This window comes from Hyposmocoma kahamanoa, unplaced genomic scaffold (assembly GCF_003589595.1).
Source record: "Hyposmocoma kahamanoa isolate Upper Pololo Valley unplaced genomic scaffold, ASM358959v1 79, whole genome shotgun sequence".
Classification (NCBI taxonomy): domain Eukaryota; kingdom Metazoa; phylum Arthropoda; class Insecta; order Lepidoptera; family Cosmopterigidae; genus Hyposmocoma; species Hyposmocoma kahamanoa.
In genome coordinates, this window is record NW_020653993.1 from 11,254,678 (window position 1) to 11,276,584 (window position 21,907).

The 21,907-nt window shown below is 36.6% G+C and overlaps 1 protein-coding gene across 1 annotated transcript in view; it reads right to left on the reverse strand.

The window, feature by feature from the left end:
- The window catches only part of LOC113233559 (nephrin), a 485,341-nt gene that overhangs the window by 109,811 nt on the left and 353,623 nt on the right, over positions 1–21,907 (reverse strand). Inside the window, exon 8 of the mRNA XM_026468687.1 lies at positions 7,542–7,695. Within this exon, the coding sequence (XP_026324472.1) occupies positions 7,542–7,695 (154 nt within the window). The remainder of the gene's footprint in view (positions 1–7,541; positions 7,696–21,907) is intronic.

Below are 21,907 nucleotides of genomic sequence, written 5' to 3' on the forward strand. Positions count from 1 at the left end.
GAACAATTCGTGCACGTGGTAACAGTTGCAGTACTACTCAGAGCTTTAAATCGCAAAGATCTGACGGGCACTGCCACTGCGCCCGTCACCCTGAGACAAAAGTTGACAAGTCCCATGAGCTTGTAATTTTACCAGCACCCTTCAAAACCGGAACGCAGTATTTGAACTTTACTGCTTGGCGGCAGAAATAGGTAAGGTGGCAGTACTACCCTGGATGAACTCTTAGCTCTACTGCTACTAAAATCGTTAGTCGTGACGTAGTCTTACGGACGTTGCGTTCTAATTAGACACTAGGACCAATCATTGTCAAGATTTTGGCGATTTGGTTTTTGGCGACAGCGGTTCTGTTAGTAACGTCTATAGCGCCTCAAATGGCTTTGATTGATTCTGCATAACAGTGAAAGTGCTAGCGGCACAGGACCTACATGGTGGTGGACCTACATGGTGTCCCAGAAAAATTCACCGGTGATTACACCGACAAAGTGAGTATTTTGATATGCAATTTCAGATGTTTTAATCTATAATAGCTCGTACAACAATTCCTAATTCAAACTTTCCGACGAATTAGATAGGTTGAATGAAAAATATTATTCGTGTTCCGATTTTCGATCCGTAGATTGCTTACGAAATTGTCAACAAACCTTAACAATCTTACAATATAATACGATATATACGACTTGATGAAAAGTGACATATTACGGTATTTTGTATAACCGAAGCGTCCCATCACTAGGTATCTTAATACAATTTTATAAGTGACGTGGACAAACAAAAAGATTTTTATCGATAAAACTTCATAAACAATTTATTTGACGGCTAAAGATGGATTTCGATTTATTTAACGTCAGTTTTCAGGTTGAAAGCTTATAAGAACGCAAATTTGTTTACAGCTTCCACGATGGTAACGAAATTAGGATTTGTGATAGAGCTTTATTTCTATGTTGTTTTCCTATTGTCATTTAAACGCCGTTATTAATTATACGATAGTAAATATTTTGTTTGACATGACGTTACTATTGTCAGATTGTTTGCTTCTCAACATTTCTACTTTTTATAACTGGAATGGATCTTAGCAGTAGGACTCTAAAATAGAAAAAGCAAGACCCAGATCACTCTATATATTTAAAGAATCTGTCAATATAGTTTTTCCATGAAAACTTTAATTAGAAATAAATCTTGATAAAGACTGGAAATTAAATTTCTTTTTAATGTTCTAAATCAAGTACATCTGTTTTTTCAAACATACGAACGTTTTCGGATCATCAACCAGTTTTGTTTAACATTAATGCGAACCAATTTTTCACTTTTTTAACCGACTTTAAAAAAGGAGGAGAATCTTAATTCGACAATTTTTTTTGTATGTATGTTAACGCCGATATTTGGGAACCGATTCTGACGATTCTTTTTTTCGTAACCTCAAAAGTAATTTTGGGAGGAAAATGTTTTTTCTTTTAAACCTAACTTAACCTAAACGAACCTAGTCGTGTCTTTGCGATAAACATCCAACATATCCTGAAAGAACAACGGTTTCGTTATAATTCGGTTTTCGTAAACGATTTCGTAAACGTTACCGTTCGTTACTGCAGTTGCCGTTCTGGGTGGTGGCACTTTGTGAAAACTCAGGTGACAAAATTTGAGGAGCAGAGACTGTCAAACCTGGACGCGATACGTATGTGGACGGTGTCCTTACGTGTCGTCACTGTATGCGAACATTTACCAATAAGATAGGCTACTGTAGCCATCTAAGGGCACACGAAAGAGCAAACAACCGCAGCTCTAATTCTAAACAATAGCAGTCGCTGTAGCCGAAGCCGACTAGGACATACACACACACCTCGGTTAACCAATATCAATAAAACTTAATAAATAGATGTCATTCCACGTACTTTTGAGGTCCGGTGTATTTAGTACTCTGTAGTGAGGTTATTATGATACTAAGCACATTGACTTATAATTATATGGACGTCGGGTCCGCGCTAAAAAGTGTCCGAACTTACAGGGCGTTAAAATCGTATACAGAGCGTCATTCACGCTTTAGTCTTCGTTTGTTCGACTGACAGCGAAGCAAGCAAAATTAGACAGTACTGCGATGACATTACAATTTGAATTCAACGTTTTAGCTTTTTCATATTCCTTTACATGTCACTACGTTTAAATAGGTTGACTTGGGACATTTTTTTCGTGGTTTTTGTATTAGACCCGTCGTCCATTTATTTGTAGGTCAATGACTAAACACGAATAAGTCGTGCACCTTGTTGTAAGCGAGACTCTTGTCCATAACAGTTGCAGGGCCACTCAGTTTTAAATCGAAACGATCAGAGAGGCACTGTAGTCACCCTGAGGCATGAAGTTGATAAGTATAATGTACCTGTAGTTTCTCTAGTACCCTTATCATTCAAAAGTAAAGATCTGAAGGGCAGTGCCGCTGCGCACGTCACCCTGGGACATAAATTGACAAGTCCCATGCGCTTGTAGTATCACAATCATCCAAACCCTTCAAAACTGGAATGCAGTAATACTGCTCTCATTATTGCCAGGATGAACTCTTTCACAAGGAGTTCTACTGCTATTAGATTTAATTTACCAAAGATCATTCTAATTTGTGATACACAGGTTATAAATTTGTTACAAGAATGAATTTTCAATTACTGTGATCACCTCATGGCATACAAAGTTTTCTTAGTTTTAGTAATTCTCATGCAATAATTTGTAATAATATTATAATCATGCAGTCTAATTAATGCAACCGAATACTAATGAATCATAGTAAATAATAATCAATAACAAATTAAATAATATGAAATGTAAATTTTATAAGAAATCTTCAATATTATAGAATGTCCTATCATTTAGGTAATTAAATAATAATTTCTTAAATTCTGCACAATCGTTGGAATTCCCAATTTCAAGTAGAAGTTTGTTATATACCTTCGTAGCCATTACTATTACACTCTTTTGAAGTAGAGCAGTTTTACATGATCTACTTTTCAGTTGATGAGAACGGCGGGCTCGTGTGACGAATTCAAATAAATGAAGATGACGCTTTACGAAAAGTGAAATTTCAAATATATATAAGCATGGTAGAGTTAGTATTTTCAAATTTTTAAAATGTGACAGCTATCTGTTTTTTTTAAGCCGCATATAGTCCGAATACATCTCTTTTGCCTTTGAATATGCGTTCAATTTGCGGTGCACTTCCCTAAAAAATGATTCCATAGGTTGGTTGCTACATAATCATGGTAGACGGTCACTAAAGCGTTTAAATTTACTATTTTCGATAGCCTAAACAATGCATACCTAAGAGAACTTTTGTATCTTACCACATTCATATTCTAGGTGTGTTTGCCATTTTAGATTATTATCTATATATAAACCTAAGAACTTTACTGTCATTGTTTCACCGACCTCCTTGCTTTCATAGATCACTCTAGTTTCACTCTCGTTCGCATTTGACATAAAAAAACCAAATTCAAATTTCCAAATCAAGTATTGGCTTTATTCGCATTATGCGTCGTTTAATTCCTTCATATATTACTTATTTGACAATAATCGTTTCGGATGAGAACGCGTGTGGACCCCCCTGTTACGGCCCTGAAACGTTGGTTCGTTTGAAAGAACCTATGAACCTGATCATCATTATCATCTCAGCTCGTCAACACCCACCGCTTTTGCACGCCAGCTCAATCGGTTCTGTCCGAGTCTCATCCACGGTCTTCCGGCCACCTCGACGATATCGTCCAACCATCCAGCAGGTGGGTTGCCTCGAGGACGTCTCGCTCCTACCGGGTACCACTCAGTGACCGCTTTGGTCCATCGGTCATCCCTAGCAACCTATCCTGCCCATCTCCATTTTAGGCCCGCGATACGTATACCGAGGTATATGACTTTTGTTCGCTGATAATAATATTTTTCTTTTATACAAACATTGCGACGTGCTAGGTTTTAGCAGCATTCGTCAAATTTATCAGGGTACGTATCTACGGTTAGGCAATTCAATCAAAAGGCGCAAAATAGAGTATCTTGGTCACGATCAGGAACAATAAATACAAGCTGCTACAGCTAATAATGAAGGGCAAATTGCAGGGAAAGAGACGCGCTGGGCGATGCAAGAAATCATGGCTGCGGAACATCCGGCAGTGGACCGGCAATGTCTCCGTCGACGAGACAGATACAGGAAGCTAACGGCCAACTTTCAGCATTGAAGAGGCACTCTAAGAAGAAGAAGTTAGATAATTCACATGTCAAGTTGTAACTCGTGTCAAAGTCAATTTATAAAAAAAAATATATATAAAAAAGGTAGTTATGCACTGACCACTACCGAATGTCGGCTGTTAAGAGCTAAAGTACGATCTTATATTCAGGCCATTTACGGCGCGTGGTTCGATAATAGCTGCAAACCGTTCTTCAAGATACTAAACATATTGCCGTTGCCATTAGGGATATGTGTATTTGTCAACTCTCATCGTCAATAATAAAACACGTGTTGACCAAACAGAGACCAAATATTCAATTCCATTAACATCTGCTTGCAGATTGAATACGATGTACTTGATTATGCAAGTTGAATACAATATAAGATATGACAAATTCTGCCACGACAAGATATTGCTACTTAAATCTTATAAAAATAAATTTTAATACTTTGCCTTTGAAGTGATTTTTTTCTTTTTAAAATGATAAAATTACTTAAAGTTACACCGAGAAAATTTATCGATAACAACGTTGACGTGGTCCCAGCACTCGCCGTTGGCCCACATAAATCATGGAAGACATACGCCCTATCTGTTGCCAGCTTAATACGATCCTCTGAGGGGGTGGAAGGGGGGTATCTCGATGTTATTTTTTTACAATTTATGTACAGGATATTGTAAGCTACAAAGCATTTATGCAATCCCGGGTTTAGAGGTATGAAATAATGTGTACCTTACACATTGCATTGTTCTTCAATAATCAAAATCAAAAGACAATTGAAGTCAATCTTTTTAACCGACTTAAAAAAGGAGGAGGTTCTCGATTCGAAATTATTTTTTTGCGTACGTAACATACACGCTACGTGATTTGTGAATCGAATTTTATTATACTTTTTTTGTTGGAAAGGGGGAGGGTGTTTAAAAAAGCCGCGGTAGCTTAACGTTATGATATATCAATCACAGGCCGTGGGTTCGAATCCGGGCCTGCACCCCTCAGTTTCTCGAAAATTATGTGCGAAATTTGCCACGAAATTTTTGGCGAAGGAAAACATTGTGATGAGACCTTCACGTCAAAGAAGGTTCACAACCCTCGCAAACCGTGTGAAGTCCCCAACCCGTAACCCGTGGTACACTACGGCCTACATATACCTCAGTTGATGATGATGATATTTCAGAACCATGAGATTTTTATAATTTGTTTTTCGAAATTACTCTACTAATTTGTTTATCACTACACACATATTATAAACCCTCTATGATGTGTTCGAAAACCGCAAATTGCGACCAGCTTAAAGATAAACTGTTTTGTTAGAACAAATTTCTTATCTGTGAAAATGTTAATAACACAAATTCGATTTTATTTTATTACACTCAAATTTCGAACATCTTTGAAAAACAAAACAATTTTATTCGACCTCAATTCTAATATCAGTCGAGATGAAGTTTTATTCGAAATGAAATGTCAATAGCAAACAATTTTGACAAATTTTACACGTTAGTTGATATCGAGCGATATGATAGTAAAGGCCGACTCTAGTTTGTCTATGAGTTAAATAAAAACAACGGTTGTGTGACATGCGTAAGAAAGTTTTTATTTGCCGCCATTTCGCCAGTCGTAACATGCGGTTCCTGAACACATCACAGAGAGCTTATAACATGTGTGTAGATAAAGCAGTGTAGGTAACTGTATATAATTCGGTATTAAAACACTCGTGTGATGTTCTTATGAAACTCGCTTATCGGCTTCCTCACAAACCCACACTCGTCTTTTAATGCCTTTCTTTATGTGACAGTAACATAAACTACTATATTATTATTAATACAAAATCAACACCTTTGCTTTAGATTATAATTACAATAATGTACTAGAGATTCACTTCAATTACCTGGTCTCAAAGTTGAGAATTCCCTGTGCTATGATTACCGTAACAACGAATATTAGCCCCGGATCATTACCCAGAACAGTAATTAAAAATAAAAATAAATTGCAGTCTTAGAATAATAACGCATTGAATGATAGTTTCATATCAAACGAACAGTCACAAGTGAGGCAAAAATCAAATTCATGTAGGCTAGTTTTAGTAGCAGGTTAATTTTCGGTTTTAGTGAATATTTATATAAAAATACAAGTTGAAACGCGTTACTTCCTTGTGGAATGTGATGTTAGTATATATTTTATGTTTGTCTGACGTATTTTTACACTCATTTACCGCACATTTCGTCATTTTTAGCTAAAACTCTTGAGCTGTTCGCGGTGCAAGTTGACCTTGAGCACTGAAGGCCCGACCGCTTGTGTAGGCCCATTGGGAGCGCTTCAATTTGCCTCACTTAGCGTGTGCGGACTAGGTTTCTATGCGTTATTATTCTAAGATTGCAGTACTTAAATGGAGGTTTTGTCATTGTCACAGTTATGGCAGTTAAAAATAATAATTATTATTATGATACTTGATACTTGTTTTGAACATTTATAAACTGGGTTCAAATGACACAGTTACGTAGAGGTAGTAAGTGTAGGTCATATGTCAGCTACACTTCTTCTCAACGTAGCATGAACCATTGTAACCCTTTAGGGTTACACCCTTCGATGAAATATATCGGTAGGTAACACTGTAGTAGCTCAAAAAGTGCACTCTTAGGAAGGCAAAAATCACCGATATGCATTCATTCGAAACACGATACCAAAGTGCGCAGTTACAAATTGCAAAAACTAAAACTAAGTATAAAGAAAGATGTAGAATCGCACTTAACTAATTGTATCATCTAGTTTAATTATTACTTGATTTTCTCTTTAATTTAGGGCATTATAATTTAATTTTATTACCATTTATCAATACAAAAAGAAAAAAATATATAACGTACAGTCAAAAGCACGTCCAGCTTGACACTTTGTACATACGCCAGCGCATTGGCGTATCTCGTTCCGTTGCACTGGAGGTGATTTTCGTACAAAAATGTGTAGTATGATGTGCCGTTGATGTTTTTGGATCGTTCTTACCGTAAACGGTATAGAGTTGGAATTAAATCTTAAGTGTCAAGCTAGAAGTGCTCTTGACCCTGTACAAACTAGATGCGATACGGTAGCTGCCGGAATTCCCAAGATTGCGTCTTGGGAATTCCGTGACGACGCGTAAAGACGTGGGTCATATTTTTTATTTGATTTCCAAGGATACATATGCACTTATCTAAATAAACTCCATCCAACCACCACAGGCTGAAACAAATTTTTCAACAGCAAAAACCTTTTAAAACTAAGTAGGTATACCTGGCATTTGCAGTTCTCAAAATAGATTTGGCTAAAAACATACACGAGTTATCAACTTTTTCAAAAGCAAAATGATGTTTGTGACATACCTGTACGCCATACGAATCTGCTCCCCATTTTTATACCACACCAGCTGTGCTGGAGGGTTCCCACCACGGCTCCGGCAGACCAGTTCCAGGCTCTGGCCTCGGCGGACGGTCTCGCCTTCCGCATAACCTTCTATGTAGGGGGCACCTGGTGGGTCTGTGAATTAAAAAGAATGAGTATTGGTTAGTTATACTGTTTACTAATTAGTTTATTGACTGTCAGGATGTTCACCACCATGATATTCAATAATTTTTTTTTGAAATTACTCCACTAGTTTCTTATAATTACCTATTAATACAAAGATCAAACAATTAGAAAAAATTCCTTCCATCGGGATGGATTCGATTTTTCTATGTGCTTGTTATAGATCCGTTTCGAAACTATGGATTTAAGTAGACGGCACGGTTTCCGGACAAAATTCCTGAACCGATATGCATGAAAAAAAATTGTTTTAAAGAAACATAAGTTCTACTTTTGAATTTCAAATTTTAAAGTGTATGGGAAAAATATTCAATTATAAAATTTTGCGCGTATAAATTTACAAAAATAAGAAAGCTGCGCGTAGGTGGGAAATCGATATTCTGCCTAGTTTCTAGTCATTTCGTTATGATTCTTATGTTACATCAAACGTCGGCTCTACTCTAAAAAACAAAACAAAAAAGTATTCTGAAAAATCATGGTAGGAAATTCTAAATACATTTTAAATAATAGAAAACCTACCAACGTCTCTTTTATATTAAGAAAAAAATTAACTTTTCTGTTCAGAGAACGGCTTTTTAAAAATTAGCCCTTTCATGTGGTTGTTATATAGAAAATTGCCTCAATTTTGTCTGTTAAATGGCTGCGCTTTATTTTTCATTTAGCTTTATTGGACAAGAACGAACCGAAATAAAACAAAGACATAAAACTGAAAAGGTTATATTTGAACTAATTTTATTTTATGAAATATGTCGGTTTGTCATTTTGTTTTTTCTACCATGTATTAACTTTTTGTGTAAATACTCAACTAGTTTATTATTATTATTGATACAAAAAATTAGCTACGTAGGTAGCCACGGTGAGGCAACAGACGCTGGTACGAGTACAGTTAAATCGAAGGAATTTTCTTTGTGTTTATTTCATTTATGTATTAGTATTAAAATATACAAATTTATATGTAATATTCATAATTGTTCAGAATTGACGCTGTCTGCGTAGTGGTGGTGTAATTTACATTATTTTTTCTTTCAACTTTTAATGAAATATTTTTTATACATGAAAACATCTTCCAAGTAAGTTTTATTGACAGCCGTGTCAGATATATCGATCTAGTATTTTATAGTTATGCCACATTTACATTGTATTTTAATATTGTTAATCGTTGCTTTTAGTAAGAACCTTTGTTTTGTAATATGGTATCGTAACGTACTAGTTACTTTTGTGGTAAAACGTTTTTTGTAACTGGCAACATGGGATATAAAAAGATTTAGCCTGACATCCAGCAGCAATATCGACGATTTTTTGGCGCATAAATCGAGTTAAATCTGGGTAATTATGGTTCAATTACTACGCTTCACTTTGTCTTCTTTAATGTTAACAATGTGCTAGGCAACCGCACCCATTACCCGGCCTCGTTCTCTCGGTCTCCGTCCGAAACAATTACACGATAAAATCAAAAGATGCATCATGAGAATGAAACTTCATACTTGACATTGTTTTCTTATTTTGTCGAGCATTACTTATTTGACGTTTATTGTTACGGACCGATGTCGGGAGCGAGAGTAGATCCCCAGGTCTCAAACAAGGGAATTTCCTGTATTATGACCATCACAGCAACGACCACTTAGCGCCTACACAACCGAGGTCCTCAAAAATTCATCACACAAGTAGACATATATCTCCCACTGAAGTACGCAGTATATGTATCCGTTAAACAACAATCCGTGATAGTGACCCGTGTAGTTCATGCAGGTCGTCTCGATCTATGTATGTTGTTTGAAATAAATATTGTAAATGATCTAAGGTCTCTTGCTCATTCTTCTCAGGGGACTCTGCCTTGCGGTCCAGGGAAGTACTGCCTATCCTATTTCCGCACCAAACAATAATGTGAGCATTACTGGGTTCCGGTTTTGAAGAGTAAATGTGCTGGTTAAATGACAGGCACGTGGAACTTGACAACTTACGTCTCAGTGGCAGTGCTCGTCAAATATTTGCGATTTAAAGCTCTTAGTGGCACTGCAACTGTTATGGACGAGCGTGTCGCTTACCACCAGGTCACTTGGCAGCATAAAAAAATCTTTCTCTTCCGCCACTCGCAATACTTCAATAAATACTGTTGAAAAACAAATTTTAATTTCGCTTAGGAGGACACAGGTCAAACTCCTCGTTAAGGTTCTTTTAGTTCGCCTCGTTGACGCCTCCGGTGACCAGAAAGCTGGTAATTACTGCCGATAAAGAATAAGTTTGACGATCTAAAGGGTAAAGTTTGCCCCAGAATACGATGCCCCGGGCCAAGATTAAATTTTCGCTTTAACAGGTATTATAGTATCCCCTACAATTGTGTAAATTATATTATATACTAAATACATTATACAACATTAAAACCTCTTTAAAATCACAATTTACTCCTACAGCTGTAATTATATTCACATTCGCTCATGCACTTGCATATCATACAGGTTATTTTAGATGCACTATTTACACTTTACTATGTATATTATTATTGTCAATGTATAACTTTACGCATAGCCCTTATATTTTTGTTTTCAAATAACTTAATCCCCTTCGTTGGTCCTGACTGAAAACCAGCGCCTTAGGACACTTTGGCATATGCTGAGTCAGTGCCGTTTCACTGCTATGACAATCATGTTATGTTTTTCTTTTATGCTTAATCTGTATTTGTGTTATAACAGTGAATAAAGTGTTTATCTATCTATCTAATTTTCTAATATTTTCTTCCGTATACATCAAAATGTACATAATACAAGAGATTCTTCAGACCCAGACATTTCGTATCATCATGTAAACGCCCAGTGTGCATTATAATGAAAATATCGCATTCAAAGTTAGCGCTATATATTATGTATGATCATAGGATATCTAGGTACGTTTTATATACAAAGGCCTGAAGCTTGGGCGTTTAGCGCTTTTCCTATTTGTAATTCGCTGGTTAAAATATTTACTGAAATTCGTCAAGTGCTTTTTAAAAATATAATAGACACACGGCCTTGATTAGAATCTCAAGTGATTTAAGCGAATATATGACCGAAAATTTTCCACAAAACACAATTAAGCAACGACAACAACCAAATAAACAACGCAACTGTCCAAATTGCAACGTGATAAACCAGCGTTAGAAAAAAGTTTCGTAAAAATTTAATCGCCTTACATTTTTCTCTTTTTGTTTTCCCAAAAAGGGAAGTCAAGATTTGCGTACAAAGAGAACGGTAAACACTTTTCCGAGTGACTACGGGGAAATTGCCTTCCTAAAGTTCATTAACCCATGGGATTTTTTCCTCATGTACAGTCGACGCGATTGATTGCTGTTGTGAGCTTGTTAGACGCCGCCCTGTTGAGTATGACTGGATGGCTCACGGAGATAGACGCGGACCGACAGACGTTGGTTTGGACCGACAAACGTTGTGTTTATCCCGATTGTTCGCAGTCTCATTTGGTGCTAGGCGATATTGATACGCGTTAGTTTTGGCCTTGGATAGCCCTATATTGCTGCTTTCGGGAATCACAAATGACGGCAGTGTATTCCATTTTTGGCGAACGAATCAGGAAAGATAAAGCAAAGCGCTTATGCGAATGGATGGTAAGTCAAGGACATAATGATTATGGACTCAATTATTGATTATGGGCGTAGCAGTAGCTACGGGCGTACTTATAAATCGTACCTAGATAATATATATAAATTACAAGTTAGCATAATTAAGACAATTGTATCAAATAAAATAAAAAACAAATATAAGGATAACGATCCCGGTCTTTTTTACCACTGTAAGGTAATGTCGGTCTTTAACAAGTCGAATGTGTCAATATTACTGGACCAATTTGAAAATGTCAATTTATTAACAAAAACAAACAGGCTTAATAAATTACGTACCCTTACCTACCTACCTGAGTTTAAACTACCTAGAATCACCAATACTTACGGTATGAGGACTACAAAGTACATATTACCAAAAATTGTAAATAAAATACCAGTACAATTGCATAAAGATATGTTTATAAATGTAAAAAAATGTAAACAAGTTTTAAAAAAGTATTACTTGGGTTGTATGTTGGACCCATAACAATAGTGGCGAGTATGCGATGCATTCTACCTTCGCATAAACCCTTTGAAGGGTTTTTGAAAGTAGTCTTAATATAAGTTTTTAGTTTCAGTTGGTTTTGAATAAATAAATTAAAAAAAAAAAAAATGGCAATTGTTACAAACGCTTCTACCAGACAGGCATAAGAAAACGCCTGAAACTTGATCCTCGGTTTTATTTCAATGGTATTTAAAGCAAAAGTGCGTTGTCGACTGTACATAAAAGGGAAAATGGATTTTACGTCATTTAACAAAGCGGCGTAAGCGAAAGCAGAAATTCGTGAAGGGAGCTACATTAACAAGAGCAATGTTCTTAAATGAAATTAAGATGTTAGAGGAGACTGAAAATTCTTGGTCCCTTGGTCGATTTTTGAAATTTCAAAGGAGTCCTTATAGCAAAACAAGTTTGAATTCAGATAATGGGCTTAAAAAGGCGTTACCTATTAAAAGAAAGAGCAAAGACTGTCAAATCTCGACGCCAAACGTGATGCTCTTCGAGGTTACAATAACTGCAGCCTCCTTTTACAACTCTGTCGACAGTGTCCTCATGTGTCGCCACTGTTTACAAATAATATTGGCTACTGTAGCCTCCTAAGGGCTCATTCTAAACAATAGCAATAGCCGAAACCGGCAAAGATCAATTGCCTGGTCTGAAACAAGACAATATCTTTCACTATGATTATATTATCAGAGTTGTGAATTTTAAAAGTGTGACACTGGGACCGTTAAAAAAAGTTTGTTTGTCCACCTGTCCTTCTATCATAAGTATTCACAATTTTATGTACTTGGTAGTCGCTAGAGACCGATTAAAATATTTGTGTTAATTTTAATTCTTCCAGCGACCACTTTTATTTTCAAATTCTTTTTAAGTTACCAAGTGACAGGACGAACTAGTCGTGCGCCTGGTGGAAAGCGGCAAGCCTCTCCATAACAGTTGCAGTATCACTCAGAGCTTTAAATACACAGATCTGAGAGGCACTGCTATTGCGCCCGTCACCCTGAGACACAAGTTGACAAGTCGCATGTGCCAGAACGCAATAATGCTCACAATACTTCTTGGCGACAGGAATGGGTAAGGTACTTCCCTGGACGAACTATTTCAAACGGAGCTCTACTGCTACTAAATGAATTTGCGATACGTTTCATGTACCATATTATTGTAATTAACTCAGGAGGCACTCACTACACAGTACACTCAGGACGTATCTGAAATCAAACTTTTCTAAATTAGGCCGACTACAATCTTAATCCGAGATCTTTATTACAACAATAGCCTATAAGGCTAAAGACGGAAGAAAACTGAGTTTGTTCTTGACATTGATTTGACTATATGTAGTCGATAAAGACTGCCGGTACCGCAAACTCTTCAAAGATTGGAAGTATTGTTTTTCAAATATCAAAAACAAAAGTCAATACGACGAAGTTTCCTAACCGCCGAAAAAAAAACAAAACATTTTTACAAAAGAGTTTCGATACCCGAAAACCCAGACTGTTGATTTAGGGCAACCCCTTTCTTTAACAACTTAAGAGTTCTACCCTCAAATCGGGTAAGTTTAGAATGTTTTTACGAAAATAGACATGGTTACAACCTGCATAACTTGACCCTTTCGTTGAGTCACATTTTAAGACCGTTTTGCGTTTTTTTTTCTGTTGACCATAGATCTTTCCTAAACAGATGTTATTGCGGTGGCAGCCCAAAGGAAGAATGGATGCATCTCATTAGATTGGTCGACATCATAGAACAATAAATACAGTAGAAATGCTTAGTTCCACATGGTTTAAGTTCAGTCCACTTTCTACGTTATGGTCTATGGTAAAACTTGCACTGGAACACGTAATTCATGATGATGATGAGACGTAATGAAGTCGTAGAGCATCATGTTGGTATATAGTGGATTTGAAGATTCGACCGACAGCCAACAGAATACTTGATGGGTAACTGCCTCATTTAGACGTTAGCGATGTTAAGAACACAAATTTAAAAGCGTAGAGGAAAAGGTTGTAATGTGGCCCCTACTTTGTTTTATTGGTCTAATTTAAAAAATACTTGACGAAGAAATCATATATATACGTTACAGAGATCGTTATTCATTTACCTATGCATACTTTACAATAGAATAAATAAAATAACCATAGGATAATAAAAATATGTGTATTTAAAAAATAATCAAATTTCGCAACTCGAAATCAAGGGAGGGTTATATGGCACCCGGGGGGTGATATTAAATGTATTGACCTTAATTAAAAATCTATCGGCAAATGTAATGCACATGCTGTATGAGCCCATAAGTTGCAACTCTGACATTGAATCCACTCCTCTCCACGTCTGTCGTTAGAATATACGCATGACAATCGCGACGCGCGCGGTAAAATTGAGATAAGTGCGCGCTATTGGCTATGACCTACGGCTATGAGACGCGGTCACTTACTATGGGCCTCATAAAAAATCTCAAAGTCACTCAATGAGATATCGAGCAATGCTCGGCATTTATCTACGTGATCGAATCAGAAATGAGGAGATCCGTAGAAGAACGAAAGTCACCGACATAGCTCGAAGGATTAGCAAGTTGAAGTGGCAGTGGGCAGGGCACACAGCTCGTAGAACTGATGGCCGTTGGGGCAGAAAGGTTCTTGAACGGAGACCACGAACCGGTAGGCGTTAAGTGGGCCAGTCCCTACTAAATGGATGGATGAGCTGGTAAAGGCGGCGGGTAACCGATGGATGCACGTCGCGTCCGATCGGCTGATCTGGAAATCTTTGGGGGAGGCCTATGTTCAGCAGCGGACGTCGGCTGACATAATGATGATATTGGCTATGTAAATTCGATCTGATTGATTGATTTCAATTTTATCGCGCGCGTGGCGACTATCAAGCGTAGGCATGCTACGGGGGCTGGTATCGCAGAATATGCAGTTAGTATCTGAGCCTTCAGGTATCCTATTTGGGTAGACGTCGTCGTCATGTTTTGAGTCCGTTTCTATAATAGCTTCACTTTCAGAGCTACTGAAAGTGAGTCTATTAGCTCTGCTGCCACTAGCCCCTCCAATTTGACTATCCAGATCGCGTCCCCACATTCGCGTTCTCGACCACGTCCACGTCCACCATGCCCTCGAGTTTTTGAGCTAACCGCAAAGATTCAGTTAATTGATTTTTGTTAGGTGACGATGTAATTACTTTTGCTGTTTTAGCCTTTCTTCCACGATTACAAGTCCTAATGTTGGCCCTAGGAATAGGCTGAATGTCTTCTGGTAGAACCATACCACTCTGTGGCTCTTGTACCGATGTACTCACACCTGGGGCAAATTGGTCAAAAAAAAAGCATGACAATCTGGAGTGCAGATGGCTGAACTTTTGGAAATCCAAAATAAAAATGTAATTAAATATTATATAGGTCATACGTGTTATATGACACCCGGGGCCATAATACAAACAACGTGAGGGGACCTAATTACAAAAAACCCAAAATACAAAATTAAACTACATTACATGTATTTATCAAGATATGTACATTTACCTTCAAAATCCGGTAGATGAACGTTTAGTTCATTGCATGTCCAAACCTTCAAACCTGTAACTCACTTTTTCCATAAATACTGAATAAAATACCGAGCGGCAAAAAATATTTCAAAGTTGCTGGTTTTTACTTGTTTGAATAACTGGCAAACGATGCTCCATCTTTCGAATTTCGTCGGTTTTCTATCAAAACTATCACAGAAGCTTCGTATTGCGCTAAATATGTATTAGATAGCGTTTATCTAAATTATAAATATGCAAGGTGGCCAATATACCTGTGGAGGCCACATTACCACCTTTTCCTCTAATTAGAATGGTTTGCTTTTAATCTGTAAACATACCTTTGTCAAATGCGCGTCTTAAAACCATGAATATATTGAAATGATCATAACGAAATTGATAATAGAAATCGATTTTTACTAGTAGGTATCTACGGGACCCAAGCTTATCTCGCTTGAATGGTTTTATATTTATTATCCATAGCCTACTGCTATAAAAGGACCATCGTATTAAACGTGTGAGCTTAACTGTGCTGGTTTACACATCTCTATAACACAAGAAACCGGTATTAAAAGAACCATGTCTTACGAGCCATTTCTGGCGCTCCCGAGTAACAACTTATAAAGGTCATTGACGTTATTATATGCTTAACTAATATAAGTTGGATCATGCTAGTTGTTATAGGCAAGCTTATATTTAACGTTCAATGAAAACTGTATTATATTTTGACCTTTGTAAAAAATATAGATATGGTACGAAAACAGAAAATATAGAAAATCCACTTTTTATTTTAATCTTTTATATAACTAAGGAAGTTGTACTTGTAGTTTACTTCCCATAGTTTTTAGACAAAATGGAAAGCGGTAGGCAGAGTTTACGGGCGATTATTTTGCTATGGTCTTAGTTATTTCTTTCGCGACTCTGTTATTTTCATACATTTGGTTTCATATTATAATTACGTAATTTAATTCAGTAAAGTATAATATCGTGTATATAAAAGCAAACACGCATAAATTGGGCATAATTACTAAATAAAAAAGGTCCCAGTATTGTCCCCTGTGGTGCACTTATTTCACTTCAACGGGTTATATTTAGGTCACGGTACGTTTTCGACGTAAAATGATGACATTCAGAAGAGTGAAAAGAAATTTTGAATTAATTAACGTAACTGTGTAAAATGTACTTCACTAGTATTGTACAATGTAAAAAAATATTAGGTGTTATGCAAGGTATCGTTTTGGGACCCAAGTATTTTGATTTCATAATATTTGAGCTATAGGGCAGTCGCAATTAGCGAAATAAAAATTACTGAATCGACCCATACATATTATGGCAGACATTTGAATACGAATAGGTTAAAACCCCTGACGCAAAAAGAGTCTTTGGGCGATAAAACATGAACTATTTATTGTCTAAGGTATGCGAATTCTATAAGCAGAATTTCAATCATTGAATCCTTAGTAAGAGTGACAGTTGACAGTAATTTAGTAATTACATATGACAGTTTTGAAATTGGCTTTATTTTATTTCCTCTGACCGTTTAGTCGCACCAAGATTTAATATCTGAGCCCAAACATAATCGGTGAGGTAAAATGCGCCCGACTTCGCTGGCTGGGGTATGTGAAAAGAATGGGAGAGGATCGAGCTGCCAACAGAGCGTATTTGAGACGACCTACGGGGCATCGTCCAGTTGGGCGACCGATATATCGTTGGAGGGATGGAGTCGCCAAAGACCTGAGGGAGCTGAATGTAACCGAATGGTCGGAACTGGTACAAGACCGTAAAAAATGGTGTACTTCGGTGTCCGAGGCCAAGATCCACTTCTGGTCGCTAAGCCAGCGAATTAAGTAACTAAGTTGAGTCGCAATATACAAGGCAGTAATATCGAATCCATTAGAAATAATTTGTCATTTATCACTATTAATAACTCTGTTTCCCTTTATCCGAAAACTTTGTCAGCCATTATACGGAATATACAGAAACCCATTCCAGTACGACTACGATCACATACACACGCCATCAACAAAGAGACTTGTGTAATTACGGATGTTTAAGAAAGCCGTGAAGTTGTTCTATGAAACTTACTGTAACACCATTAAAAGCTTATTTATTAATCGATAACTCTTTCTTAAAACCATTTTGTCCATCTTATTTAAGAGCTAGACTCTTGTAGGTAGACCAATCGCCAACCATCTTTTTCCAGTATCCTAACTTTGAGTTCTTGATACAACTAACTTCGTCTAGGTCTTCCCCTTTCTCTTTCCTTCGATTTTTTATTTCGCTTATAAGTACTGTTTTTTCCTTTTATAAGTGAATTATTTCTGGCATGTAGCTGCTACATTGTCATGTCTGCATTTAAATAGAACTTGAGGTCTGACGTCATTTGATTTTTAGAGATGGCAGTTACCACTTTTGATCGACTGTCTTCAGAATGTTTTTCGAAATAAGAGAATCTGGTCATTTAGAAAAATAGAAGAAAAAACTTCTCTATTTCACCATCATCGTCCACAACACGACTTCACCCACTGGTGGTTATAGGTTTCACTCATCTACGGCTTTCGACTAATGATATCATCGATCTATCGCAGGACGTGTCACGTTTCTGATAAGTAAGTCTATTCTGTATTTCCTCTACAAATTTAGAACAATTCCAAGTGTTAGTTTGCACAGGAAAATTTGTAGAGACTTGAGCCTAATCTACGATACCCTGTGATTTAGGTCACCAGGCCTTCACAAGGATTATTTATAAGTCCATGAAAACAATTTTAAAATAGGAAAAATTTAATTTTAAAAATGTTTGTGTGTGAATGTGCGTGATAGCGTGTGATATGTTTCAAAGTTTACGTGTGTGAGTGTGTGCCCTGAATTCTATAGCTATCTCTCAGTCACCACTCGGTTGTCACTTGACTACATCTGATAGCACGTCTTCTAATTTAACATATACGAATTCATCTAAAGTTCAACTAAAAATAGCGATGATGAGAATTATCCCTTTTGAAAGGAGAGTAGGAGTGGGTGTACAACGAAGTTAAAACAAAAGAGGTGCTTTTTTAAAAAAGTTTTATTGAATATTACGATATTGTACTACCATAATATTCAATTATTTTTTGTATAATTTATTAATACAAAGATCGAACACTAAGAAAAATTCTTTCGATTCGAACAATTCGTGCTAGACGCTCTGCCAATTAAGCCACAGAACGAACCAGCAGACCTTACGAATTCTATGTGCCTTTGTTTTTTGGTTTTTAACGATTTCTGGTTGTGGTGGTACGAATTCAGCCGGATAGAAATATTTTTTCTTACTGTTCGGTCTTTGCATTAATAATTATAACAAAAAAGTCGTGGAAGTTAAAAAAAAACCCCAACAGTTTTATACAGCTTCTAGTTATTTTACTGTAAAGCCACAAACAAGACCGAGCAAACGTTGATTTTACTAAACTTCACTAGAACACTAAAATGACCTTCTCCTTTATACGAAATCTCATTTGGCTTTGAATATACCGCCCTGAGAGACACGAGGTTCGTAATTAAACGCACATTGTTCGCACAAGCGAGAAATTTGTTCTAAAAGATGACGCCTATCACACCACTGTGTAAATATTTTACAGTACGAGTACTATTTTATTTCATATGTACAGAATTTAATCATCACATCAAAATATTTCATCGAAAAATCATATTACAAAATTGAAGACTACGTGTTAGACAAAGATGTATAGAAAGACGACACGGCTCCAGAATCCACACAAATTTGATTCAAAGTGTATTCCATAATATATAAGTTTATTTGAAAAGAGCAATCCCTAGAGTTTCTTGCTCGTTCTTCTCAGGGAGGTCAGCGTAGTGAACGAGCAGTAGCTTATATGTGACGTTTTCAAGTGTAAATTTATTTTACCTGTGGAATAAATAATCTTTGACGTTGACTTTGACATGGTTGGTAACTTATATAGTTTGTGAGTTAATAAAGCTGTAATTTTAAATACATACCGCATTGTCACAAAGTTCATGCAGATGGAAAAGGACGAAGTAGGCTCTGATTACTAGGCGCTCAGCAGATGGAGCAACTTTTGTTGACGCAACTGTCAACTTTTTACAAGTTTCCATTAACGGTTGCCGGTTGTAGCAACTAAAAGGCCTAGTTGGTTGCCCGCAATTTTAAATACACTTTCGAAATCCACGGTCAAGACTGACGCTGCGAGGGGCAGGGAGGGAGTGAAGTTGCTTCACGAGTTGCGATTGCCGGTTGCGGAAACTGGCAACTGTAGATAACCTGTACAAATTTGCAAGTTTCTAGTTGCGGCAATTAAGAATTTATTTAATCACGGATTTCGGCAATCCAAAACTGTAGCCGAAACTCTCAACTGAAGTAGCTACGTCTGCGCGGTTTCTTGAAATTACTTATATGAAAAACGTTATAAACAGCTAGTTTCGGGTTGCCAGTTGCCGAAACTCGATGATCAAAGTTGCTCCATCTGCGCAGCGCCTTACTTTACCTAAGCAATAAGTATTTTATTTAATTACCTATCTCTTATTGTTTTCTTTCCTGTGTTTAAGATGTGCGTGTTGTTGGTGGGGCTATATGGTTAAGTATGTTTTCTTTTTTTCCCTGAATTGGCACATGTACCTGTGATTTCTCAATGTGTAAAATAATGTTGTTGTTTATATTTCAATAACAATGTTTTAGTTTTTAACAACCTATTTTTTGTGCTACTTGTGGAGATCTGTAATTAGCACTTTCACTTGTTACTTAAAATATATTTATTGTTAAAAAAACAACTAAGCTGCAAAACTTCCAAATATAAATAAATAAATAAATAAAATTATACATCCTCCACAAAGGTAGACGCCATATTGCATTTACATGATTTCAGTCCGTAAGTGAACCAGCCAACAGACTGAGAAAAATAAGGAAGAACATAATAACAATTATTAATACTCTTCAAATCTTAGTAATAATTTTAACTATTCCAATAAAAAGTTATAAAACTTCATAAATATATTTATTTATGAAGCTTTAGCTGCTTACTAAGAATTTTAATAAGCATCTAAAGTAATTGTGTTATGAAATCGGAAACAACGACGCTACAACAAACACCCACACACGACGCAATAATATAGAAAAATTAGTGTTTCTACATTGACCCGGTCAGGCATAGAACCCAAGACATCAGAGATAGCTATACCACGAAAACCGGTGTGCCAGCCATTTGACCACAGGAGTCGTAAAACAATGAAATGAAACTATTTATGTTTATATAAACAACCCTTTACAGGTCCCATGGTCAAGGCTGAATATAAAGGGCCGCCCGAAACGTTCTTTTGTTTGTAATAGATCCAAATTTGATTCGATCATTTCCAATGTGTAAGACTTCATTACACAACTAATTCTTCCAAAGTAAAACAACTACAAAACTAAACAATAAAAAGAACACACTTTTGATCAAGTGATTCGTTTAAATTTAATAGAAATAAAATAGTAACAAACGCGATGATATTGAACTGTAGTAAAAAATGAATGACATTAATCGCCGCTTTTATACAAAAAGAAAATAAAACATGAATATGTTAAGAGTGAATTAACAGAACTAATAATTCACAAAGCAATTCCTCTGAAAAGAATAAGAAATCTAATTACACAACGGTGTAAAAGAAACCTCATAAGACGAGAGCCAACGCCCTCTGGCGTGGCGTTACGTTGTAAACTCTTAACAAACTCAATTGTTTATGTGCCGCAACTTTTGCTATTTAAGACATTAAACAGCTTACAAACTTAAAACGTGCGGTTATTTCCAGAGAATGTTACGGGATATTTTATTTAACAGTGAACTAGATTAAGCGAACAAAGGTTTTTAAGTTAAATGTAAGTGTTTGATAGAGAAAAACATTTGCCAATAATTATAACAAGAACAAGATGAAAATGTGATATTGAACCGGTTGCAATCGATGGTATGTCTTGTGGATTTTACCATCCTACCCCATCGGTCTCTTGAATGCCAAAACAGGAATATACGTAAAGTTCAATCCAATTCTTGACGTATCCGAATCGTACTTGGGCAATTCTAGTTTTGGCAACTTTAAGGGTCGCATTCCAGAACTCTACTCAATGCTAGAGTCAGGATTTGAGCAGACTGGAGTATGATTTCAAGTACTGGAAATACGACCCTAATGGCAAGGACTTGAGTATGATTTTCAGTGCTCAATGCAATACTCAAGTCCTGACTAGAGCATTGAGTAGAGTTATGGAATACGACCCTAAGGCTCGTGCAGCGAGTCGGCGATATGTGGCGACTGCGGCCGCTTCGACTCGCAACGACTTGCATGCGGGCGAGTAGCGACGTAACATTACCGGCGACTGAACTGTTTTTGTTCGAAAATTCCGTTTTACGGTGTCGTGCCACAGGAAGAATAAAAAGGAGATTTAATATTCATCCAATTAATATTCTGCGGCGATTACGAACTGCATTAATATCTGCGTCCATCATTATAATTTTAATTACCTATGTAAAATTCTAATAATAATAATAGGAACATTAATTAATCATCCAGTAGTAATCGCA